This window comes from Vidua chalybeata, chromosome 3 (genome assembly GCF_026979565.1).
Source record: "Vidua chalybeata isolate OUT-0048 chromosome 3, bVidCha1 merged haplotype, whole genome shotgun sequence".
Classification (NCBI taxonomy): Eukaryota; Metazoa; Chordata; class Aves; order Passeriformes; family Viduidae; genus Vidua; species Vidua chalybeata.
The window spans coordinates 112984489-113011495 of NC_071532.1; the positions used below are offsets into that span (position 1 = coordinate 112984489).

The 27007-nt window shown below is 51.3% G+C and overlaps 1 protein-coding gene and 1 long non-coding RNA gene across 2 annotated transcripts in view; one reads left to right on the top strand and one right to left on the bottom strand.

Annotated features, from left to right (window-relative positions):
- RAB10 (RAB10, member RAS oncogene family) overlaps positions 1–23754 on the bottom strand; it is a 49844-nt gene extending 26090 nt beyond the window's left edge. The window contains exon 1 of the mRNA XM_053937431.1: positions 23238–23754. Coding sequence (XP_053793406.1) covers positions 23238–23364 — 127 coding nt within the window. The 5' untranslated portion in view covers positions 23365–23754. The remainder of the gene's footprint in view (positions 1–23237) is intronic.
- A 1655-nt stretch (positions 23755–25409) lies between these two features.
- LOC128785167 (uncharacterized) lies at positions 25410–26403 on the top strand. The gene is made up of 2 exons (XR_008429783.1): positions 25410–25796; positions 26206–26403. It is a non-coding gene; the product is annotated as an uncharacterized LOC128785167 (long non-coding RNA).
- Positions 26404–27007: the final 604 nt, after the last annotated feature.

Here is a 27007-nt window from a genome sequence, read left to right on the forward strand (position 1 = left end):
CCAAAACCTCTCACACCTAGTGAAATTGTTGTCCCAGCAAAGTCCCAGTGCTGGGGACAACACCTGGAAAAACTAACACTGAGACCTCGTTCTGTGCTGAAGAGTGAAGGAGGGAGAAAACAGTTCCTAGAAAACTTCAGGAAAGTAGTGTTGGCACTAAAGATGTAGGTTTGGGATGGTGTTCACCCACGTTGTGCAGCTCTGAATCCCTTGCAGGAGAAATGTTTTGAAAGACTTAAGTAGTAACCGAGATCATTAAGAGCTTAATTAAAAGCAGAACCCTCAGCTCTTGCCTGATGCGCTTGTGCTGGGCTTTCCTTGGAAAGAGAAAGTGGATTTACTGCTGAAGCTTTCTTACGAAATCATTAATAATTATCTTAGCTGATAACCAAGGTTAAGGACTGTCTGCTCTGAGTAAATGACACTCTGAAGCATTAAAGATTCTTTGCAAGAGCGGCATTGTCTTCAAAGAGTTTAGAGCTCTGCACTTGACATTATTTGCAAAGTTTGTTGCTGGGAAGGCTTGGAGGACATCAGGAGGAATTTCTCCCTGGAGAGGGTGGTCAGCCTTGGAAGGGGCTGGTGGCAAGGTGGGGATTGGGCACAGCTGGGACTCCATGGTGTTGGGGGTCTTTTCCAAACCCAGGGATTCTGGAACTCTACACTCAGGTTAATCCATCTCTCTCTAGACTCGAGGACCTCAGCATGAAATTGCTGAGTTTAGGGAGACCAGAAAAAGCTTTCCAGACCCAAATTAATCTGGCAATTTTAAAAGCTCCTAGGCTTAATTATTGCTGTTGTTGTCAGTTCTCTTTAATTTTTAAAAGACTTCGAATAAAGGCATTTTGGGGCTGTTTCCTGGGCCTTGTGTAAGCTCTAAGCACACCTGGAGGATCCCAGCTCCACACTGACTCCAGGTATGGCACAGCCTGTGCTCCTGGGATTGCTGTGAGTCCTGAGGTCTCTTTCCTTCACACTTAGTGAATGGGAGAGTTGTTAATTCAGTGAAGACAGCAGCAGTTTCCTTCTGCTTGCCCAGACACTTCCCTCACTCAACGCAAGAATTCCCAAGAAGTGAGGCAGTAAGGACAAGGTTTACACCTTCCTGTGGCTATTAAAGCACTTCTTGAGTTGGATAGGTGAAGGGAGGTGTTCCAGGCCAGGCTGGACAGGCCTTGAAGCAATCTGGGACAGTGGAAGGTGTCCCTGCATGGCACGGAGCTGAGCTTTAAGGTCCATTCCAACCCAAACCAATCCCTGATCCATTCTATGATTACACTGCTCAGCTTCAATTCCTGCAGCCCCTCCCAGCTCCTTGGGGTGTCTCCTTTGCCTCGTCCATGGGAGATAAGAAAGGAAAAGGCCTCCATCAACCAGTGCCACTTGTCAGAATCACAGCTCTCTCCAGCAAAGAGAATCTGAAGCTATTCCCCGCCTCATCCTTAGGCAAAGTCTTGAAGGAAAGGCTGATTTTTATCAGGGAACCAAACTCAGCTGACGTGGGAGGGAGTGGGAAGCTTTAGGCTGGCTGGGACAAGCCTTGGCACTCATGGCAATTGCTCCTGCAATCAGGCTTTGCCACCTCTGGGAGCCAGCAGAGCACCCAGCTGCAGAGGGGAGGAATCAGAATGGGGAGATGGAGCACCCACTGTCCTCCCCCAGTCCCAACAAGTTCTCTAACAGGAGCATCTCTGACCATCAGAGCTTTGGGAGCTCTTCTTTCTCACGAGAAAGCTTCAATAAAACAGCACGAGGGGTCACTAGGCAGCCCCAAAACTCACTCCCTGACAATGAAATCATCAGAGAGATGGTGATGAGGAAACCTGAAAGCTTGGGATCACCTGGCTTCTTTTAAACAGTACCAGGAACTTCCAGATTAAGGAACTGACACTTGAGGCCGTGGCTACCCTTCCTAACAAAACATTTATTCATCAGGAGTGAGGGACTGCACTGCATTTGAACTCTTACCTTGTGTTCAGCCCTGATCACGTGTAACACGGTCAGGTACATGGGAAGGACAGTGGGAAGAGGGAAAGGCAGCCTGATGAGCAACAAAAATCCAGGGATGGAACCAAAACAAGAAGCCTTTGGGTGCTCTGGGTCTGACAAGATGCAAACACATGGTGCTCCTGGTTTAAACCCAGCAGGCAGCATGAATTCTGCTCATGCCTTTGCAGGAGTAGAAGAAGGTCAGGACACGCCCAAATCCCTCCATCTTGTCCCCTTGAACCCCATTCTAAAAGCCCCAAAATTCTACATTTTCACTCTGTGTCAATTCAACTACCACACTGCTCAAACCCTTGTGGCTTGTAATTCCTCACACAAAGTTGGCAGTTTTTTCCACAGGCTAAAATTGAAGGAGGATGCCCCAACTCCACAGCCCTGCACACACCCTGCTCTCAGAGCTCAAACACACTTAATCCCCTGAGTAAACAGCAGAGTAACTCAGTAGATCCAGCAGCTGCTCCTCCTCCTCCAGGGGAGAGCCCCTGCACAGGCAGCTCACCTGCTGCTGTGTGTGTACACAGAATCCCTGCTTCCCACACACATCCCTGGGAGAGCAGCCATTCCTGCATGGATCCTTCCTACACTTACATGTGGCCAGGAATTCTTCAAGGAAATACAAAAAAATAGCATTCACCAAATCCCAGAATGGTTTGGGTGGAAGGGACATTAAAGCTCACCTTGTCCCACTGTGTGCCATGGGCAGGGACACCTTCCACTATCCCAGGTGGAAAAGTTTGTGTTCTATTTCCAGGCATCAAAAGCCCTGTCCAAGCTGGCCTTGGACACTGCCAGGGTTCCAGGGGAAACCTGTGCTAGGGCCTTCCCAAGGGGAATATTGGGATTCCCTCCCAATATCCCTGTCCTTTGCCCACGGGAAGCCACTCCCTGTGTCCTGGCACTACCTGCCAGTATAAGCCAGCCAGGCACGGAGAGCAGGGGACCCAAGAGGAGTCTCCAACCCCAGAACACCCAAATCAGAGGAGCCAAGTGCTGCTGCTGGCCTGAGACAAGCCCACACAAAGAGCTGCAAGGCAGGTTATAAATAATGCAGGGCCCCAGCACACACAGGCAGCACGGCTCAGGATCTGCTGGGCCACGCCGCACGTTCCCAGCCCTCCTTACCACAGGATACTCCCACACTACTCAGACCCAGGATAAAAGCTCTCCAAAGGACTCCAGCTCGTGGTACAAACTGACAGGGGAGTTCCCTCAGAGCCTCCCAAGCTGCAGTGACTCAGGACTCTGAGGGCAGCGTGGGGAGTTCCTGCCTGACTTGTTCAGACACAGAGCCCAGTGCCTGGAGGGGGGAGCAGAGCTCGGCACAGGGAGCAAAGGGGCCCCAGGAAATGAAGAGAGGCAGGCAGGACTCCCAGAGACCCTGGGCTCCCACAGCTGTGGGGAGAGGCAGGAGCAGCCTTGGGAACAACCCAGAGAGTATCAGTCACCACAGTGACACTGGAATGGCCTCCTGGCTCTCTTTGCTCTCCTCTTCTACACCTTCAGCTCCATCATTTCTGACATGTCACCACCAGGAGGGTAACAAAGAACTCAAAGTATGAGTAAACCAAGCAGAAATTCAGTGAATTTTCAGTGAATTCAGGTGTTTCACCTTCTCTGCAGGAAGTTTTTGCCAGTGCAGTGTGCAAACCAGAGCTGCAGCAGGAACTCACTCATCCTGCTCTGCAAGGTTTCAAGTCGTGACAGCTCAGCACTGACAGAGCACCTGAAGCTGCATCTGAATAAAGTCAGCACATACCTCACATGAAGTAAAGTAGCACACACCTTAGCTGAAACCTTGGGAAACGTGCACTGAGCTCATTTACAGAACAGAATCGTGGAATTGGAAAAGACCTCTAAGATCACCAAGGCCAACCATTCCAGTGGTTTAAGAAAGCTCCACAGGGCAGGAGAAACTCCTCCCTGAAGGTGCAGGTCCTGTCTGGGAGCCTGGTTTGGATCAAGCTGGGCTTGGCAGGACCATGGGAGCAGAGTCAAGTGATTTAACTGCTTTAATCCCACCAGCCACAAGTGATGACAGCGCTAAGTTTTTTTCCCATACATCCAGTCCCTGGTGCCAACCCTCCCATCCTCAGTCCATCAGCCAAAGGCCTCTCCTTCCCCTAAAGCTCTCTCATCACCCACTCACCAAACCAGCCCTTGCACTCTGCTTTTCCCCCTGAACTATCACCTTGGCAAACACTCCCTGCTTTATCCCAAGGTCAGCAGCCTCCATCCATCCACAGCACGGCAGCAACAGCTACACAAAAGTGCTTTTCTGGGTAACATTCACAGCAGCAGCAGAGAAACTCCCATGGGAACAGCTGAACCCAACTGCTGGGGATCCACAGGACCTGCAGTATCCTGAAAATTGCTATTTTGTAGAGCAGCTGTCAAGAACAGGAATTATGACTAGATCTCACTCTGTAAAGGTAAGTTAAAGGCTCTTATCCAGTGACATTTGCTTAGCATGAGCATGTGTATCTTAAAAAAAAAAAACTTATTTAATTCCAGTATCTATTTTTAGGAATGCAGTAGATTCCCAAAATCCAAACGAAGCACTTCAGCTTTTAACACAAAATGTGCTAAATTAGAGATGCTTAAGCCCAAGTGTATTTCCTTTCCCAGAGGCTGCTCAAGCTACCAGCCCCTCGTAGTGACCCCCATTTCCCAGTACTTTATAAAACTGCCCCTCCAGGCCGAGTTTCCCCAGTCCCACACCAATCCAGAGGAATTCCAAAGCTGGTGATGTCAGGCAGGACACGGGACAGGGGCAGCAGCACCAGCAGCACCGGAGCCAGATCCTCTCCTCCCAATTAATCTATTCTTAACGAAGCAGATGACAGTCCTGTGAGACAGCAGCTCCTCGGGGTGACCTACATTCCCCTCCTGGATGCATCTGTGTGCCTCAGTCGCTGTCACACATCCCTAGCAGGGTACAGGGAGATCTGATTTATGCAAACCAGCCCTGACCAGCCCATCAGGGACTCGTGAAGATTCATTTTGGTGACAAATCCAGTACTGTGGCTTCTATCCCCCCAAATCTCAGGCTTAATTCCCCCCCAGACAATAGGAGGCCGTTGTTATCCCGTTGTTATCCAGCCTGACCTGGTGGCTGGGAATGGCCACTTGCTGGGAATTCATCCACATCTCCACTGCTGGAAGAATTTGGGGATGTTCCCAAACCCATCCCATATTGCCCTTACAGCACCAACCAATTCAGAGATGAACAGCACTCCCAACTGCAGGACTCACAGCTCCAGGAAATGAACTGGAAATTCCTTTCTGAGTGCTCCTGTTGCCATCAAAGCAGCAAAGGAGCTGTGAGCAGCTGACATCTCTGCCACTGGGCCCTTCCAGGGATGCACAGCAAATGTAGGGCACCAAAACTGTCTCACTGCAAGTCTCAACTGAAACCTTCTCCATGACTGTTTTTGAGATTTCTATTAAAAATCACAAATTAACACCTGAGGTGAGTCACTGCAAAAGGCAGTACTGCTTCCAAGAGTTCTTTAGGAGCACTTGGCAGCTATGTTAAAAAATATTAAAAATATGAAGTGACCAAGGAGACAGAGGTGGTGGGAGCTGTGTGGGGAACACCTCCATGGCACAGAGGATCTTCCACCTCTCCACTGCTCATCACCTAAATTAAAATATTAATCACTTCCAGGAACAATCCTTGACACCTCCTTTGTTCCACCTTATTCCCTCCAACTGGGAGAAGTCCATTACCTTGATATTACACATTGGATACTTGCAGATGTAAATCCTTTTATCAGCTGAATATGACTTTTTTTCTTCTTAAAAATACAGATTCTATCCACGCATTTATGTCTGGGAAGCCACAGGGCTGTAAGGACATCAGGGATTCCCCAGAGCTGCTGCTCCTCAAGCAGCACTGCTCACATTTGATAGATGGATTACAATGAGAAGTGCTCTTCAAACCCACACCTGGGGTTAAAATCCAAATAATCAGGAGGTGGGAAAGGCCCTGGTACCACACAGCACACAGGGAGATGAGGGCCCATCCCAGGGACGAGCCTGGGAGGGATTTCCAAATGTCTCTTCCTCATTTTCGATGACACACAGGGCCTTCCCAAGAGCTCCACATCAACCTCAGGTTCCAGGTCCCTCACTCCATCTGCTGCAGGTCTTTAAATACTGAGCTGGACACAAACTGCCAGAATGAATTTTGTACTAATCTTTGCAAATAAATTTCAACTTTTCTGTAAAGTGAAGGTGACAGCTCCTGCAAGGGAGGATTTAAGGTGTGTGAGCATTAGTTGGAGGTGGCTGCCTGGGGGGCTGGAGAGAAAGGGGACTCAAGGGACTGAAGTTGAATCCCCCAAGAGCTCAAATCAACCTCTTTCAACCTTGAGAGGCACCACATCCTCCTCCAGCTTCACAGGAAGGGACAATGGCACACACACAGCCACACCTGAGAAACTCAGTTACCACACACTCACTTGGGTTGGAAAAGCACTCCAGGATCATCGAGTCCAGCTGTGCCCAATGGTGCCCACCTTGTCACCAGCCCAGGGCACCGAGTGCCACGTCCAGGCCTTCCTTGGACACCTCCAGGCTCCAAACCCCCCCTGAGGGGGCTCATCTGGGGGATCAACAGCTGGGTGATTTCAGCTGGGGTGGAGGCTGAGGCAGCAGCGAGGGACAGCGTGGTTCTCCCACTCTGGCAAAGGCACCAGGGCACCTGGGCGAGCTCCAGCCGTGCCAGGAACGCTCCAGGGGACGCGGAGCGGTGCCCACAGCCAGGTCCCACAGCAGGCACCTGATGGGCAGGGCAGTCCCCCGGGCAGGAGCAGCCTCAGCCCGTGGGCCGAGGCTTTGGGGCACACTTTGATGTGGTGGTTTCATTCCTGAGCCAGCGCTCTCCGTATCAGCGCGTGGGCAAAGTTCAGGAGGTAACGGGGGAGAGGAGGATTTGCCATGAAATGGGGCATTTCCATAAAATGGGGCATTTCCCATAAATGGACACTTCTATAAAATGGAGCATTTCCATAAAATGGGGCATTTCCCGTAAAATGGACATTTCTATAAAATGGACATTTCCACAAAATGGTCATTTCCATAAAATGGGGCATTTCCACAAAATGGTCATTTCCATAAAATGGGGCATTTCCATAAAATGGGGAATTTGCCATAAAATGGGGCATTTGCCATAAATGGGGCATTTCCATAAAATGGTCATTTCCATAAAATGGGGCATTTGCCATAAAATGGACATGTCCACAAAATGGAGCATTTTCCATAAAATGGGGCATTTCCATAAAATGGGGCATTTGCCATAAAATGGACATTTCCATAAAATGGTCATTTCCATAAAATGGTCATTTCCATAAAATGGACATTCCCATAAAATGGACATTTCCACAAAATGGACATTTCCCTAAAATGGACATTTCCACAAAATGGTCATTTCCCATAAAATGGGGCATTTCCCATAAAATGGACATTTCTATAAAATGGGGCATTTCCCATAAAATGGGGCATTTCCCATAAAAAGGTCATTTCTATAAAATGGACATTTCCACAAAATGGTCATTTCCATAAAATGGGGCATTTCCCATAAAATGGACATTTCTATAAAATGGGGCATTTCCCATAAAATGGGGCATTTCCCATAAAATGGACATTTCTATAAAATGGACATTTCCACAAAATGGTCATTTCCATAAAATGGGGCATTTCCACAAAATGGTCATTTCCATAAAATGGGGCATTTCCATAAAATGGGGAATTTGCCATAAAATGGGGCATTTGCCATAAATGGGGCATTTCCATAAAATGGTCATTTCCATAAAATGGGGCATTTGCCATAAAATGGACATTTCCATAAAATGGTCATTTGCATAAAATGGGGCATTTCCCATAAAATGGACATTTCTATAAAATGGACATTTCCACAAAATGGGGCATTTGCCATAAAATGGACATTTCTATAAAATGGACATTTCCACAAAATGGACATTTCCATAAAATGGGGCATTTGCCATAAAATGGACATTTCCCATAAAATGGTCATTTCCATAAAATGGGGCATTTGCCATAAAATGGACATTTCCCATAAAATGGTCATTTCCATAAAATGGGGCATTTGCCATAAAATGAGGCATTTGCCATAAAATGGACATTTTCACAAAATGGACATTTCCCTAAAATGGGGCATTTCCATAAAATGGGGCATTTGCCATAAAATGGACATTTCCACAAAATGGTCATTTCCCATAAAATGGGGCATTTGCCATAAAATGGACATGTCCACAAAATGGAGCATTTTCCATAAAATGGGGCATTTCCATAAAATGGGGCATTTCCCATAAAATGGACATTTCCACAAAATGGTCATTTCCATAAAATGGGGCATTTGCCATAAAATGGAGCATTTCCATAAAATGGGGCATTTCCATAAAATGGTCATTTCCATAAAATGGGGCATTTGCCATAAAATGAGGCATTTGCCATAAAATGGTCATTTCCATAAAATGAGGCATTTGCCATAAAATGGGGCATTCCCATAAAATGGTCATTTCCATAAAATGAGGCATTTGCCATAAAATGGGGCATTCCCATAAAATGGTCATTTCCATAAAATGGGTCATTTGCCATAAAATGGGGCATTTGCCATAAAATGGACATTTCCACAAAATGGTCATTTCCATAAAATGGGGCATTTGCCATAAAATGGACATTTCCACAAAATGGACATTTCCCTAAAATGGACATTTCCCCAAAATGGTCATTTCCCATAAAATGGGGCATTTGCCATAAAATGGACATTTCCACAAAATTGAGCATTTCCCATAAAATGGGGCATTTCCCATAAAATGGACATTTCCACAAAATGGTAATTTCCATAAAATGGGGCATTTCCCATAAAATGGACATTTCCACAAAATGGTCATTTCCATAAAATGGGGCATTTTCCATAAAATGGGGCATTTCCCATAAAATGGACATTTCCATAAAATGGGGCATTTCCACAAAATGGACATTTCCACAAAATGGTCATTTCCATAAAATGGGGCATTTGCCATAAAATGGAGCATTTCCCATAAAATGGACATTTCCACAAAATGGACATTTCCATAAAATGGATATTCCCACAAAATGGTCATTTCCATAAAATGGGGCATTTTCCATAAAATGGGGCATTTCCCATAAAATGGACATTTCCATAAAATGGGGCATTTCCACAAAATGGACATTTCCACAAAATGGTCATTTCCATAAAATGGGGCATTTGCCATAAAATGGAGCATTTCCCATAAAATGGACATTTCCACAAAATGGACATTTCCATAAAATGGATATTCCCACAAAATGGTCATTTCCATAAAATGGGGCATTTTCCATAAAATGGAGCATTTGCCATAAAATGGACATTTCCATAAAATGGGGCATTTCCACAAAATGGACATTTCCACAAAATGGTCATTTCCATAAAATGGATATTCCCACAAAATGGACATTTCCATAAAATGGAGCATTTCCCCACAAAATGGAGCATTTGCCATAAAATGGAGCATTTGCCATAAAATGGACATTCCCATAAAATGGAGCATTTCCCCACAAAATGGAGCATTTCCCAAGCGCTGTGACCCGGACATGAAGGGCCAGCCACTTCCAGCAGCTCAGAATCCAACATGTTTAACTTCACTGTGCACTCAGCAGATGTGCTCAAGGCACGGCTGCCACGGGTTTTGGGAGCCGTCCCAGACAACAAGAGAGCTTCAGAGAGAATTCCAGAACTGCTGGGGCTGGAAGGGACCTCTGGGGATCCTCCAGTCCTACAGGGTCACCTGGAGCAGGAGGGTTTGAAACATCTCCAGAGAGGGAGACTCCACATCCTCCCTGGGCAGCTGTTCCAGGGCTCCATGGACAGAAGTTCTTCCCCATGTGGAGGAGGAACTCCTTGTGCTCCAGTTCATGGCCACTGCACCTTGTCCTGTCACTGGCACCACTGAGCAGAGTCTGGCACCATCCCCTGGCACCCCCCTTGGAAATATCTGTGTGCACAACCACTGAGGGGCAGTGACTGCTCACAGACAGGCACTGAGGCCATTTCTGAAGCCAGAATGTGGAACCTCCTCATCCTCTCCTCCCCAGCTGCCCCTCAGCTCACAAACACCAGTGCAACTTTTGTCCAGGGAGGTCTCACTTAGCCACGCTCCCCCCAGGGAAGGAGTTTCAGAAGTCACATGAAAGAACAGTTCAAATCTATGTGTAAAAACAATCTCTGTGCAGAAAGAAGGCTCCAGGTTCCTGCTGACACCACCTACGCTGTCACTGAGGTCCCCGAGACCACAGCTTCAACACAAGCAGTTATTTCTTCCAGAAAAAAGAAATTTGATCATTTTGTTATTCCAGCAGCTAAACCTTACACAAGGCTCCCACAAACAAAACAAAAGAAAATGAACAAAGGAACTATTTTAGTGATGTTTTATGCATACCAAGAGACAAGAGAGACAAAAAGGTTTTTATTCATAAGGTACTGAGGGGCAAAAAAAGGAAATGAAGCTCTAGCAAGAAAAAGAACTTCCTTCAGAGCTGTTCCCATGCAGCAGTAACGTCTGCTCAGTGTCAGTTAATTCCAGGTTTGAGGGCTGATTTAATTCCCTGCCATTACATCTTTCATTTTCCAATATACTCAATTAACTCTGGTCCAGGCCTTCACCAGCCCCTCTTTTTAGGGAGGGCATCACATGAGCAGCTGCATCTCCTCACGAATCCCACTGTCAGGAGCCCACCAGGTCCCACACCCAAAATCACAGCAGGGAAAAGTCTGCACTCCACACAGCCCAGTCTGCAATTGGAATTCTACTCTAAACCACCAAGGACATGAATTAAATATGTTCAAGTTCAATTACAGCCAATTAAATCAGTTTTCATGCATGTCTCACCCTACTTAAGCTATATTTGTTAGCTAGAAAATAAATACAGTGCATGAATCTGCTTTCACATAGACTGCTATTTATGAAACACAGAATTTGTCACTACTTGCTGCAATGGTAATTTTGCCCTCAAATAACATAAAAATAAAATTCAAGTTAACACTTATCCTGGCTAATTTATACTCAGCAGATGGACAAGACAGATAATACATAAATGAAGGGAAGTGAATTCATTCAGAAAAGCCTCAGCTTTCCCAAAGAGGAGGTGCTGTGTTGGGGAGGTCATGAAAGGATTCAGCCACTCACTTCACTGCCACGGAATCACCGAATCCCAGAACAGTTTGGGTTGGGAAGGATCTTCCAGCTCGACTTGTTCCATGGGCAGGGACACTTTCCCCTGGACCAGGTTGCTCCAAAAGGACTCATGTGACAACTTACTGCTGGAAAACCAGTTTGTGTTCTTACAAACACAAAACAATCCCATTATTTCTGAGCGTCCCGAGCAGAGAGTTCTGTCACTGCTGGCACCGAGCACGCGCTGCCATCAGCGAGGCACCAGCACTGCCACCCCACATGTGACCTCGCATCACTCCTGCTTACAAAGGGCTGGGGACAGGCTGGCAGCCAGCCCTTGCTGGGTGACATTTCCAACAGGGAATGGCTGGTTAGGGACACACCTGTTCCCTCCCCAGGCTCCAGTAGGATGTTCCAACACTCAAAAACAGCTGCCACATCACTGGGGGTGCTCCCAGTTACTGAACAGCAACTCACACATCAGAGAAACCTTTCATTTATTAACCCCTCAGCATCAACGAAAAGCGTGGCAGCAGGTTCTGACCTTTGGTTTACACCAAGTTCTAGGAGTCTGTAAGGCAATTCCTACACATCAGGGTAATGGCACAGTGTGACCAGGAGAGATTCTCCAGCTCCCAGCTCTTGGAGGAGAATTGGAACACCAGATTTCCAGTTTCCACCCAAGCTTTAAGTTCTCCAGCAAGTGAGAAGATGAGTGGCAGAGCTCTCCAGTTCATCAGCAAGGAAAAATCTTGGAATAAAGGCCCATTGTTGTGGTATTGCCCCAAAGCATCACATTCATCAGGAAGTTTTATCACTTTTTTTAGTTGTTATTGATACTACAACAGTCTAATTGAAATCCCAGAAAAAGCTTGAGAAACAGGAATAATGTGCCTTTGAAAATGTGGAAACAACTGGAAGAATGTCACACAACACACCTGGAATTAACATTTCTTGCTACCCAGAACACTGGCATCTCCTGAGGCAGCACTGAAGGCTGTGAGACATGTTTGGATTTTTCAGTTTGCTCTATTCTGCAAGAAGGTTCACAGAACCCCAGTATGGTTTGGGCTGAAGGGACCTCAGAGCCCACCCAGTGCCACCCCTGCCACGGCAGGGACACTGCCACTGTCCCAGGGTGTCCCAGTGTCCAGCCTGGCCTTGGGCACTGCCAGGGATCCAGGGGCAGCCACAGCTGCTCTGGGAATTCCAGCCCAGCCCCTCCCCACCCTCACAGGGAACAATTCCATCCCAGTATCCCATCCAGCCCTGTCCTCTGGCACTGGGAAGAATTCCCTGGGTCCTGTCCCTCCAGCTCTTGTCCCCAGCCCCTCTGCAGCTCTCCTGGAGCCCCTTTGGGCCCTGGGTGTCCCCACTGGTGCTGCCTGAGCCTGGTGCTGAGGACAGAAGGAGGTTGACTCTGATCCTAACAGGGAAAACTTGATCTGGGTTCTGGGGAAAAGCTGTGCTGCAGGTGGTGTGTGACTGGAACAGAAAAGCAGAGAGGTGCTGGCACTGCTGGGCAATGAGAGACCCCCAGACAGCCCAAATTAGCCCAGCCCTGCTGTGAGGTGACAACCACAGAGTCTGTGCTCCACAGGCTGCCTCAGTCTTGCTGCTGGTCCTGGGTGCCAGGATAGGACCTGAGGTGGGGATCCCATTTCCCAGTGTGCAGAGCTGCCCTGGATCCCATCAAAAGCCCCGCAGTCAGGGGAGATTCCTGCTGGATGAGGTCTCCTTATGATCCTCAGAGCAGCTGACAGCAGCCACTGGCTTTGAAAGAGCTTCTAACCCTGCAGCTGGGCGAGAGCAGAGTGAGCAGGCAACAGAGGTGGTGTGAGAAGTCCTGCTCTGAGCAAGTGCAGGTGTTGTCACCCAGCAGCTGCCAGAGGTGACACAAGGACTGTCAGTGCTGTGGTTTGGCACCCTGGGGCTTGTGGGGCTGCTGCTCCAGCTGCTGGCAGAGCTCTGCTGCGACCTCAGCTCTTTTCCTGTAAAGCCTGGTGTTGGTGTTGTTCTCTGACACAGTCCGTGGCTGGACTGGAGCTTGGAACAACCTGGGATAGTGGAAGGGAGTGGAATAAGATGAACTTAAATGTTCCTTCCAACCCAATCCATTCTGTCAATCCATGGCCCAAACCCAGGCAGCTCCATCTCCTGTTCTCTGGCTGGGTCAAGGTCTCAAGCACACTGGGACACCTCCCTGGGGCTGGGGACACATCCCTGAGGCTGGGGACACATTCTTGAGGCTGGGGACACCTCCCTGAGGCTGGGGACACATCCCTGAGGCTGGGGACACATCCCTGAGGCTGGGGACACCTCCCTGAGGCACATGGCCACCTCAGCTGAGCAGACACTGCCAGCCTCATGCTGTTGCAGGTGGAGTTTCTGAGCCCCTCTGAAGGAACACACAGCATTTCTGCTCACTGAAACAGGCATGAGGCACAGCAGACTTCCAGAGAACTCACATTCCTGGTCCATGCTGTCCTGGACAGACCAACAGGAAGCACAAATCCCAAAGAACTAGACAGGATTCACCTTTGCTTTTGCCAGAGATTTGTGTAGCTAAAATAACTAAGTAACTTTGTTGTTTACTGGGAAGATCAAAAAGTTCCCTGGAGATGAAAGCCCCTCTCAGCACACCCAAGGACTCAGGAGTGTTGGAGGGACACCTTTAACCTGTAATTAGACAGCTGTGCTGAGGCTCCACATCTGAGCTCCCTCTCAAAAGTGACAGAGGCACACGCACGTCCTGCCACGTGCACAGGGATGGAGGTGACAGCTCTGCTTCTCAGGAGCTCCTTCTGCCACTTGGAGAAGGGAGAGGGGAGGGTGGATGAGCCACAGCCTGCAGCAAGCCTTGGAAGGTGTGAAATCAATGCTGCTACCTGAGGAACTGGAAGCTTCTAGGTACTGCTACCAGCATTCCAATGACCTAAGCTCAGGCATTTATTACAGATCTGCAGCAAGGAAAGTGCAGGCAAAGTAGTGGCCTCAGGGAAGTCACCTGCCAGGGGGATTTGGTGGTGAGGAAGAACAGGTACCATGGGCCTGGCTGGAAGGGCAGGAGATGACACCTGGCACATAAATATGTCAGACACCAATAGGTGAGCACATACATCCAGGTGCCCAAAGTCAGTAAGTGAGCACCTGAAGGGAAATGTAAAATCACCTTTACTGTAGAAGATTACACTGTTGGTGAGACCCACTTAAGACACAACCATCTCATGGGCAGAACAACTTCTTTGGGACCAGGCACAACCCATTCAGGCAATGCTGTCAGGAAACAGAGGTGAGAGTTTGCTCTCATAAGGTGCAGATGAGCCATGACAAAGCCCAGCTTTCCTGAACCTTCCACAAATCCAGTGGCTGGTACTGTACCCTGACCCACACCTGGACACGCTGAGATGACACCTGAACTTAGCAGAGCACCACCCACCTTTGGAACCATGGCTTTTAAGGGTTCTGAAGCTCAGATCTCGGGCCAGGACAGCCTCCCCAAGCACTGATCCCAGCCCCTCCAGCACCAAAGGAACTCCCAGTACACACAGCAGCAGCAGCATGCCACAACAGAGCCATGGTTTTGGGAAGAGACCACTTCCAGCATTCCTCCTAGTCCAACAACAGCTTCAGTGGATCCAAAGATGAAAGCACACCAGTTTGAGAAGCATCCTTGAGGAAAAAGCTGTACAGGTATTAATCTAACTGCAGAAATTCCATACCTATTGGCTCTCAAGCAAGCAGGTGTCTCTCTAGGAGCATTAAGTCAGATTTTGAAAATGCGAGACACAAACGAGCGCTTCTCCAGGTTACAGAGAACAGTCACAATCCCAGTGGGAGAGAAAGCCTGGAGTTGTTTTAGCTACAGAACAGAACCAAAACATGCAGAGACTTTAGTTAAACCCACACAAGACTTGTAGTCAAACCCACACAGCTGAGCTGCACTGAAACACCAGACGTTCAAGACAACTTGCAAGAGCAGCTCTGGTCTCTTCCCCATTCTCCAGGGCCAGACAGGGAATTCCCTCAGCACCAGGAATTTGACAAGCTGGTTTTTCACAAAGCATTTCTCAAGTACTTTACCCCCTTGTAAGAGTTACACAAACCAAGGCTGAAATCCTTCTCTACTTTTTGCTCCATGACTTTTTGATGGCACAACAGGCCGCCACTCCTGGAGAATCTGAGCAACCTGCTCTCGCTCCCGTGTCCTGCCTGGGCATTTCTCAAGCCCAGGTGGGATGAATTTTCCTGGCAGAGCAGGGCTCTCCCAGCCACCATCCTTCTTGAGGTTCTCCAGCTCGCTAACAAGCAGGGGCACGCTGGCTTTCCGTGCTCCAGGGAGGAGGAGCAGGGAGCAAGCTGTGGGTACCCAGGGTGGGGAGAGCCCACGCCCTGCTCCAGGGCTGCAGGGACAGGGAGCAGGGCCTGCCAAGGCAAAACTGCTGGACTACAGGCAGCAACATCTGCCTAAAACCCTTCAAGTTAGGGTTGATTCTTCCTATCCCCTGATGAGTTTTTCATCAATAGGCTCTCAATCAACCCTAATTAAATATCAGTATTGACCTGAAAAGTGGAAAAGATCAAGTGTTTTCTCAGAATAAAGAGAATTGTTGAATCACAGGATGGTTTGGGTGGGAAGGAACCTTAAAGCTCATCCCAATTCACGTCTTGCTATGTGCAGGGATGCCTTCCACTATCCCAGGGTGCTGCCAAGTCCAACCTGGCCTTGGGCACTGCCAGGGATCCAGGGGCAGCCACAGCTTCTCTGGGCAACCTGTGCAAGGGTCTGCCCACCCTCACAGGGAAGAAAATCTTCTGCAAGAGCAAAACAGATTTTCTTTCAAAGGACATAAACCAAGGAGTCAAGAGGAAATCACTCTCTGCACCTCCCAGTTGTGTTTATCACTCAACAAGGCACTAAAAACGAATCACTGGCTACTTAAAACAAAGACTGTGTTCCTGCTTAGGCATTCAGGAACAAGTTTCTAGCAACAGCAACAGACATTTTGTTTGGCCTCTGAAAATTCACAAGCAGCCCACAGATCATACAGCCTGTCACAAGAAGCCTGCGCTCCAAATCTGAACACACATTACCCTAGAAAATATCAGTGACTTCCTAACTCTCCATCTCTGTCACTGCTGAAGTGACAGCTCAGTCCCCCCCTGGAACAGCGCTGGCTTAACTGGAGCAGCCAACCTGGGCACTCTCCTTCCCCTGAGCCTGCAGGGCTCCTGATCGTGCTCAGCACATTTGGGGATCAGCTGCCCCCGAGTTTCAGCTGCACATCACCAGCGTGTCAGTGCAAGGACAGAGGAGCAGCAGGGCTGCCAGCACAGGACTGAGCCTGAGGAAGCAGCTCCGCAGCGTTCACGTCCTTCCCTGACCGGCTTTGCCCGAGGCACCGACAGCAACAGCACCAGGAGAGGAGCGAGCCCAGTCTGGGGTTTGGTTCATACTGGTGCAGGGAGGAGGGAAGGCCAGGCACTGGAACTGCTGCCAAGAGGTTTGTTCATGTGGAACTGCAACCAGAAGGTGAATTTTCATGGGGAACCTCTCAGGCCCAGGGCAGTGCCCGTCCCCTGGGCTGGCACTGCTGGGGCACCTCCAGGGCTGGGGGCAGCTCTGGGCCCCTCCTGCCAGGAGAGACCTGGAGGGGCTGGAGCGTGTCCAGGGAAGGGAATGGAGCCCCAGGAGGGGCTGGGGGAGCTGGGAAGGGGCTCAGCCTGGAGAAAAGGAGGCTCAGGGGGGACCTTGTGGCTCTGCACAACTCCCTGACAGGAGGGGACAGCCAGGGGGGGTCGGGCTCTGCTCCCAGGGAACAGGGACAGGCCAAGGGGAAATGGCCTCAGGCTGGGCCAGGGCAGGCTCAGGGTGGGCAGCAGCAGGAATTTCTCCCTGGAAAGGCTGGGCAGGCCTTGGCAGGGGCTGCCCAGGCAGGTTTGCAGTGCCCATCCCTGGAGGTGTCCAGGGCAGGCCTGGATGTGGCACTGAGTGCCCTGGGCTGGGGACAAGGTGGGCATTGGGCACAGCTGGGACTGGATGGGCTGGATGTGATTTCCCAGCCTCAGTGATCCTGGAGTTCTGAGTACAAACACCACCTCCTCTGCTGTTTCCACGTCCCCTGCTGCCCTTTCACTCCACCAGCACAGATTTGGAGGGTAAGGCAAGGAGCCCCATCAGGGAACAGATCCAGCTCAGCTGAAAAAACAGCCACGTTACACAAAGAAGTTTCCAGCCAGCTCAGTTCCTCAGCTCTTCACCACAGCCATCCCCAGTTTCTCATCAGCTCTGTGAGGCGTGTGCAAAACTGCTGCTCATTATTCACTGCCCTACATGAGAAAAAAATCCCCAAACACTCACACACAAAAGCCCAAAAAAACCCTACTAATCAAAAGCAAAACCAAGCCACCCTTCTGGTACAGTATCACACAAGTCCAGCTCGCTCTGTAATCCTTCCCCTGGGTGTCCCAGCAGAGAGAGGAGAGGACAACCCCTCTCCAGGCCAAACAATGCTTGTCCAACCTCCAGCAGCCCAGAGCCCAGGGGATTCCTGAGCTCCAGCCTGCATCCAGAGCACTGCATCCAGCAGCCACCAGTGGATCCACTTCCATTTTCTACTTTCATTCTGAACCCACCCATCTTTTCCCTTCCAAAATTCCCCTGGCAGCCAGTTCTGCAGCACAGCCACCTCCAAGTGGAAATGACTTTGGCCTCTCCTGCTGCCTGATGGGTTCAGGTCACGGAAATGACTGAGCAGGAGTTGGGATCGAGGGGCTTTGCTGGGCCAGCTTTATTGGGATTTTTCCTTGTCTAAGTCACCTGCTCCATGCCAGGAGTCAGAAGCAGACTGACCCCACAGCCTGGGCACAACATGAACACAACTCACAGCTGCTGCTGCTCCTGTAGGCAGGATACAAAAAAAGGGATATAATTATGGAACTATGGAATTATGGAATGGTTTGGCTTGGAAGGGACCTTGAAGCTGATCCCGTTTCACCCCCTGCCATGGGCAGAGATCTTCCACTAGTCCACATTGCTCCAAGTCCTGTCCAACCTGGCCTGAACACTGCCAGGGGTGGGACACCACAACCTCTGGGAACAGGCAAGCCAGTACTTCCAACTGGTGTAGTAACCCCTTTTTTATTTGAATCCTGAAACTGCTTCTTTTTCAAACTTCATTGCAATCCCTGCACAGCAGCAGCATCTTCACCACTCACACCATCATTTGTTTCCCCAAATCTGACAAGTTTTTCCCCATTCTCTACCTGGGGATCCCTCCTTCCTTCTGACATTAATATATCACAATCCTGAGTGAACAAATCCTCCCAGGATGCACAAACAAACTTGGATTTATTACTTGAGGACTCTTGAGGACTTATTTTTAAAAACTTCAGTGCTTCAATGTGCCAATATGAAGCAATGTCTTCCAACTCCAACCCACTTCTAATAAAGGCAAAATAAATAATTAAAAGATAATAATTTCATCTGAGTAGTTTTCCTATACTGTCACATTTAAAAATAATAGTTTTGCACGCTCCTAGCACAGCTTTGGTTGTGTTCAAAATAAAACAAACCTCATATATCACTGTTTTTTATCTCTGGATTTGGAGACTTGCAGCCAGGTGAGTAAAGCTCAGGAACACAAAATACAGCTGCACCTCCAGGAGGGGTAAAGATCCAGGGAAGTTTTACCTCCATCAGGAGCACTGGGGGGGAATCTCCCAATACTCACCCACCCTTTGTTCTCCTGAGCTGTTACTAGAGATTTCATGGGAAAGCATTTTTTTTGTGACTCATCTTCATTTGCATTGGACTTAGTCACACAACGGTGATTACAGGCTGAGGCTCAGTTCTGGCATTCAAATCCTTCAGCAGGCAGAAGAGCCTCCCTCCCTACCTGTTCCCAGGTGCCAAAGGCTGGGCCTCGAGGAGCTCCACAAAGTGTGCACAGCTCCCGTGCATCCTCTATGCACAGCTCACTTCAAACCATCAACAACCTGACACACTGAATGCCAATAAAGAGAGATTAAAAAATAAGATCTCAGGGATACGCTGCCTGGAAGTTACTTATCCTAACATTTTAAACATTCAAAATAAAGACAATCTGTCAGTAGCAGCAGTGGCAGCAGGGAGGGCACTAAGATGAGGAGGAGCACCAAGGAGCACCACCAGTGCCAGAGGGGCAGCTGCACCCACTCACTGACCCAGCCAGGAGCACCCCTAGAGCACAACTGAGAAATCTCCACGGTTCTCAAAACCAAATCCCATAAAAATGATTCTTGCACCAGAAAATCGTTGAAGAACAGTTAAAGTTTAAAACAGCTTGTGATGGACTAATGCTTCCAAGATGTATTTCTATTGTACCTGCAAAGAGCAGGGCAGGGCTGGAGGCCCAGGCTCTGCCCTCCCCAGGGAGGTTACCATGACTCTGGGATTTCTTGCAGAAATGCCATCTGGAATATTTATAGTGCCTGAGACGGGGCAATGAAATCACTCACGCTGGCACCTCAGCACATCCAGAAGCTTAACTGCTGCTTTAGCAGGAAATATTAGATTGAAGTGACTCAAAGTCAAAGTGAGAGTATGTCAAATTACAGGGGCAGTAAGTTATCTCCCAGCAGCCATCATGGAGCAGGATTAGCCAATGTGCAAAGATGAAATGTGAATAGAAGTTACTAACATGAAGCAGAATTGCTCTATTAGTGTGCCTTCCCTTACATATGCAAACAGGCCTTTGGTTTTGGAGAATTAAAACCTTTTCACCATGCATCCTCCTTAGACAGAGGCCAGTTTCAATATCCCTTGAAATCCTTCTTTTCTTTGCAAACTGAAGACTGAGCCTTCCAGTGCTTGAAGGGAACCTACAGAAGAGCTGCAGAGGGATGGGGACAAGGGATGGAGGGACAGGAGCCAGGGAATGGCTTCCCACTGCCAGAGGGCAGGGCTGGATGGGAGATTGGGAATTAGGAATTGTTCCCTGGCAGGGTGGGCAGGCCCTGGCAGCTGTGGCTGCCCCTGCATCCCTGGCAGTGCCCAAGGCCAGGTTGGACACTGGAGCAGCTGGGACAGTGGCAGTGTCCCTGCCATGGCAGGGGTGGCACTGGGTGGGATCTGAGGTCCTTTCCCACCCAAACCATTCCCTGATTCCATGAACCAGTCCCTGCCTACAGCCCTCAGCAAACACTCCAGTACATTTTACGTGCGTCCCAGGCTGTTGGCTGAGCTCTGAGCAAACCCAGGGCAGGGATCAGAGCTGCTGGGGTTATTCAAACACAGGAGAGCCTCAGTCGAGGATCCAGTCACCTCCTGTCACCCACTGTGTACACAGGGCTTTGGAAACCACGTTTCCTTGTTGCTACAGGTCAAAGACTCCATCGGAGGCTTTCCCCAAAACTCTGCTCTTCCAGCTGCAACACCAAGCAGAGCTGCAGGGCTGCTGTGCTGGGATTTCCCACAGCAGGGACCCCCAGGGAACACCCCTTTCCAGGCTCCTGGATTGCCACTGCTGCTGCGGGGCCAGCCTGGGTGAGTGTGAGAGCTGCTGTCACCAGGGAGGATTTGAAATCCCATTTTCAGCCAGTTTGCTGCATCGCTTGGGAATGATGCAGAGAGAACTGAGTGGCCCTGGGTAACTCAGGTGTTTGGATTCCTCCCTCAGGGATGGGCTGTTTTTCCCAAGGTGCTGATGGAGAGTCTCCCTTTCAGCTGACACTGTCTGCACAGGACACTTCCCTCCAGGTTTCCACATCAGCTTACAGAAGGACTATGGAAACAACACATTTAAGGCATCCTTGGGCAGTTAAATACCACACAGAAAACCAATTTGTACCCCAACACCTGCCAAATTCCACTGTGACGACACAAACCTGACACAACCAAAGGGTGCACACAGCTACCATCACCAGACATTCAGTTCAGAGTTCAGGGAATTAAACACCTCTGCCTTCCAGTTTAGGCACTCCAGAAACAAACAGCCACTGGTCCGACTGGTGGGAAACACTTCCAAAACCTGCACGTGCACACTTCCTACTCAACTTGGTGATACTCCCCTTGAAGGCCCCAAAACTGCACAGTTAGACCAGCAACTAATACTAATTACTAAATTACTAATTATCAAAAGCACGAGTTGTTGGAGCAGGAGCCACTGCGAGCCCGCTGACTTTTTAACTATGACGTTGACTATTTTTAACTTTGAGAATTGAAATAAACCTTCCCAACGAACTCCAAAGGCAAGGAATGTCATGTGATCCCAGCAAGGATCTGCCATGCAGTGCCAAAATACACCCTGGCCACAGCAGCAAACCCATGCCATGGGAAGGGACAGCATTAGCTGTCACACAGTGCCCCAAAATTTCAGCAAAACGCCAAGTTGAGGCCCTAAGAGATTTTAGGCAATACATTTCTTGACACTTAGTTGTCACAAAGGTGGTTTTTTTTTTTCACTTTAAATTTCCCAAGCCTTGCTTAAGAGAGTATTTTTACGTGTTATAGTCTGAGGTGCAATTTTTGGGTGATGTTTCAACACAGATGAGGAAGTGCACAGGGGTGAACTTATACCCAGCACTGAGATCTACACTGACACTCCACGCTCCCTCAGCTGCATGACCAGTGATTTAAGGGATTTACAGCAAACACAAAAGCCAAATGCAGTTCAAACCCCTCAAAATAATTCTCTTTTTTATCCATATGTGAGTATCTGCATGTGTTACACCAGTGGGTGCTGCAAGACAGCCGAGAGAGGAATTATTCTTAATTTCCAGAGCCGGCCACCAAGAAGGTGAGAAGCTGCTGACCTGAACTCTTCATCTGCAAAACAAGATGTTCAGGAGAAGGCAAACGAAGCCCTGTGACACCCCTGGGATGGAAGGAGATTGGGTACCAGGCCTGTCCCGTGGCACAGATGGCACGGAAAAAGGCAAAGACACATCCCTCTTTCGTGATGTCACGGCAGCTCTACCTTGGTCAGGAGGTGCTCTGCGAGGAAGGGCTGGAGTCAGCTTTGCCGAGGGGAGTGGGGGGAAAGGACAGCTTTGTTGGGCGAGAAAACAGACCCCACCCAGGAGCGCGACCGTTTCCGAGGCGCATCGCTAGCGGTGCACACACAGGCACCGGGATCCCACCGCCCTGCCTCCCGCAGGCACAGGGATTAACGCTGATGGAAGGGGCCAGGTGGGCTCTGCCGGCTGGCACGGGGCGTGGGGGACGAGCTGCCAGCCGGGGGGGGGACAGCGAGGGTCGCTCAGGGTCACCCAGCGCGGAGGGAGGATCCAAACCCACCCTGCCCTGCAGCGGGGGCGAGGCGGCGTCGGGCGGCACCGGGGCGGCTCTGCCGGGGGGACAGCACAGGGATGGGGTGGGGGACACAGGAAGGTCCTGGAGGGACACAGGGTGTCCCTGGAGTGGGGGGGGGATACATGAGTGGGGCAAGGGGGTGAAACAGGGGGTCTCTGGGGTGGGGGGATACATGAGTAGGGCAAGGGGGTGACACAGGGGGTCCCTAGGGGTGACACAGGAGGTCCCTGGAGGGGGGGGGATACAGGAGTGGAGCAAGGGGGTGACACAGGGGGTCCCTAGGGGTGACACAGGAGGTCCCTGGAGGGGGGGGGATACATGAGTAGGGCAAGGGGGTGACACAGGGGATCCCTAGGGGAGCCACAGGGGGTCCCTAAGTGGGGAGGGGGGAGGGTCACAGGGGATTCCTGATGGGTGACACAGGGGGTCCCTAGGGATGACACAGGGGGTCCTTAGGGGTGACACAGACACGGGGCTGGGGGGTCCCTGGGTGGGGAGGGGGGGGGGGGGTCACAGGGGATTCCTGATGGGTGACACAGGGGGTCCCCAGGGGGCTGGACATAATACAGGGGATCCCTGGAGGGTGACACAATAACGGGGCTGGGGTGAACACTGGGGGGGTGGGGGGGTCCCCGGGGGTGACACAGGGACGGAGCTGGGGGGGGGTACGGCGGTGGGAACCGGGGGGGTCCGCAGCCCCCCCCCCCCCCCCCCACTCCGGGCGGAAAGGCACTGACCAATGGTGGAGATGAAGGTGGTGTTGAAGGCATCGTCGGAGAAGCGGAAGAGGACGCAGGTCTTGCCGACCCCCGAGTCCCCGATGAGCAGCAGCTTGAAGAGCAGGTCATAGGTTTTCTTCGCCATGGGGGAGGGCGCGGCGGCCGCCGCCGCCCCTCCTCGCCGCCTCCTTCACCGGGCCCTGCCGCTCCCGAGGGCGGCGGCGACGGCGGAGGACGAGGAGGAGGAGGAGGAGGAGGAGGAAGAGGACGAGAGCGAGGAGGAGGAGGGGGCCCACAAAATGGCTTCCTGTGGCGGGGCGGCCTCGCGCGCTCCCCGCGCCCGCGGCTCCTCACGGGGAGGCGGCGGCGCCCGCCCTCATAACCCCGCGGCCCGCCTCGCCCCGGCCCGGCCCGGCTCGGCTCGATGGGCCGCGGTTCTTCCCAGGCCCTGCCCGGCTCTTCCCCCCCGGGGCTCCGCCGCGGCTCCCTCAGAGGCGCTGCCGAGGCTGCGCGCGCCGCCTCTCCCCCGCCTCGCGCACCGCGCAGGCGCGCCGGGCGGGGAGGGGATATGGGGGGGGCGCGCGCGCCGCCGCGACGTCACCGGGGCGGGTGACGTCATCGCGCGCGGCCCCCGGAGTTCGTTTATTCCGTGCGGTTTTTTTGGTTTTTTGTTTTTTTTTTTTTGTTTTTTTTTTTTTTTTTTTTTAATTTTTTTTTTTTTTTTTTTCCGCCGCTGGGCACAGGGAGAGCAGCTCTGGGCTGCTGGCGGGCACGCCCTGGCCCTGGAACCCCTCGTGCGCCGGGTTAATCCCCCAGCGTGGGCAGTTTAACAGAATATTTTTACGCAATTTTTTGGGTGATGTTTCAACGCAGACCAGGAAAGCGCACAGGGGTGAACTTACCCCCAGCACTGAGATCCAAGCAGAGAAAAAGGGTGTGAAGAACACGAATCACCTGTTTTTTTTAAAGTCTTAAAAGTTTATTGGTAATTGTGAAAAACGCCAATCCACTTGGTTTTTAAAATTTATTAAAGTTTAATAATAACAAAATGGTTATAAAAATAGTGATACAGTTAGAGTAATAAAAATTTAGAGTTAGGACAATTACAAGACAATAAAAAGCAAAGAATTCCGGACGTCCGGATGCTCTCGAGCACTTAAGCCACGACAAGCATGCCTTGTGAACAAAGGAATCACCTTAATAGCCTGTTGCATATGCAAAACACCTCATGAATATGCATATATTTTATTTAAAACAAGAAATTCGTCTGGTACTTGTTAAAAAGTTTCTGTTAATCCCCAGGCGCCTTCGGGTCTAAGTCAGGCTTGAAGAAGTTCGTTTCTGTTGATAAGGAAAGGCATAAATCCCTCTTCTCTGGAAAATTTCGGGGTTTCTGTAATTGTTATCCTTGTGCAAAGAATTCCTTGATTATCTCATCTCTTTCTTGAGATAGTTAAAAAGTGTCTTACATAGCATAGTTTCTATTTTAACATTCTGTTATAATTTAAAAATACATTCAAAACACTGCTGGAGAGAATCAATACAGCGTAACTTTCCAACATCGCACATGTAATATTCATTGTAACTATTGCGAAAAGCCAATCATAAAATACGCATTTTTCACAGGGGGGAAATTCTGCTCCTGTGCCCAGGTGAGAGCCCACCTGCAGAGCTGCCCCAGCCCTGGGGATTCCAACAGCACAAGGACCTGGAGCTGCTGGAGAGAGCCCAGAGGAGACCACGGAGCTGCTCCAGGGCTGGAGCCAGGCTGGGAGAGCTGGGGCTGCTCACCTGGAGAGGAGAAGGATCCAGGCAGAGCTCAGAGCCCCTTGCAGGGCCTGAAGGGGCTCCAGGAGAGCTGCAGAGGGACTGGGGACAAGGCCTGGAGGGACAGGACCCCGGGAATGGCTCCCAGTGCCAGAGGGCAGGGCTGGATGGGATTTTTTGGGAGCGATCCCCGCCCTGCCCCGCTCAGGTGCGGCTCCGCAGAACCCCCCCCCCCCCGCTTGGTGACGTCACCGGCGGCCGCGCGAAAGCCCCGCCCTCCCCGCGGCGCACTCCGCGCTCCCATTGGCTGCGCTCGCTTCCTCCCGCAGGGGTTGGGGTGACGTCACCTCGGGTGGGGCGGAGCGAGGCCGCGGGCGGGGCAGGAGGCGCCCCCTGGCGGCGCAGGCGTGAGGGGGGCAGAGAGCCGTGAGGGGAAAGCGGAGCGTGCCGGGATGGCGGGGAGGTTTGGCCGGGCAGGGACAGCAAAGCCCAGCTCATCCCGCCCCTGCCGTGGCAGGGACACCTCCCACTGTCCCAGGTGCTCCCAGCCCCAGTGTCCAACCCGGCCTTGGGCACTGCCAGGGATCCAGGGGCAGCCACAGCTGCTCTGGGCACCCTGTGCCAGGACCTGCCCACCCTCACAGGGAACAATTCCTAACTCCCAATATCCCATCCAGCCTCTGGCAGTGGGTTCCATTCCCTGGCTCCTGTCCCTCCATTCCTTGTCCCCAGTCCCTCTGCAGCTCTCCTGGAGCCCCTTCAGGCCCTGCAAGGGGCTCTGAGCTCTGCCTGGATCCTTCTCCTCTCCAGGTGAGCAGCCCCAGCTCTCCCAGCCTGGCTCCAGCCCTGGAGCAGCTCCGTGGTCTCCTCTGGGCTCTCTCCAGCAGCTCCAGGTCCTTGTGCAGTTGGAATCCCCAGGGCTGGGGCAGCTCTGCAGGTGGGCTCTCACCTGGGCACAGGGGCTGAATCCCTCCTTTCCTGGTGCCCACACTGGGGGAATCAGCCCAGGGCTGGGGGATTTCCAGGTGCCAGCACCCACGGCCAGGCCATGTCCAGCCTCTCATCCAGCAGCATTCCCAGCATGAGCTGGAGGGGATGGCTCAGGCACTGACCCAGCACGAGGAGCCCAAGGACCTCCTGTACCTGGTGTGTTTGCAGTGGAGCCCACGGCAACCTGGACATGGGGAATTCCTTCACAGCTCCTGCTCTTCCCACACAGGGGAGCAAACTTTCTTGCAAGAGCCAGGCTGTGGAACCAGCACTGAAGGCACTGGAAATGCTGGAGATGCCCCGTCACAGGTTTTGCACTGACCCAGCGCTTCCCTCACGCTGAATCCCGAGCTGTCCCGTGGTATGATCCAGCACACTGCCAGCTGCAATTTGCTGTCATAATTAAGTACCCTGCTCCCGTTAATTTCCCACTGTTTGCAGGATGAGTCAATTCATGTGAGGGCAGAGGGGCTGGAAGGCTGGGAAAGGCCCTGGGGGTGATGGTGCCAGCGGCTGGGCACGAGCCCAGGTGTGCCCAGGTGGGCAAGAGGCCACTGGCCCCTGGGCTGTGGCAGCTCTGGGGTGGCAGCAGGGCCAGGGCAGTGCCCGTCCCCTGGGCTGGCACTGCTGGGGCACCTCCAGGGCTGGGGGCAGCTCTGGGCCCCTCCTGCCAGGAGAGACCTGGAGGGGCTGGAGCGTGTCCAGGGAAGGGAATGGAGCCCCAGGAGGGGCTGAGGGAGCTGGGAAGGGGCTCAGCCTGGAGAAAAGGAGGCTCAGGGGGGACCTTGTGGCTCTGCACAACTCCCTGACAGGAGGGGACAGCCAGGGGGGGTCGGGCTCTGCTGCCAGGGAACAGGGACAGGCCAAGGGGAAATGGCCTCAGGCTGGGCCAGGGCAGGCTCAGGGTGGGCAGCAGCAGGAATTTCTCCCTGGAAAGGCTGGGCAGGCCTTGGCAGGGGCTGCCCAGGCAGGTTTGCAGTGCCCATCCCTGGAGGTGTCCAGGGCAGTCCTGGATGTGGCACTGAGTGCCC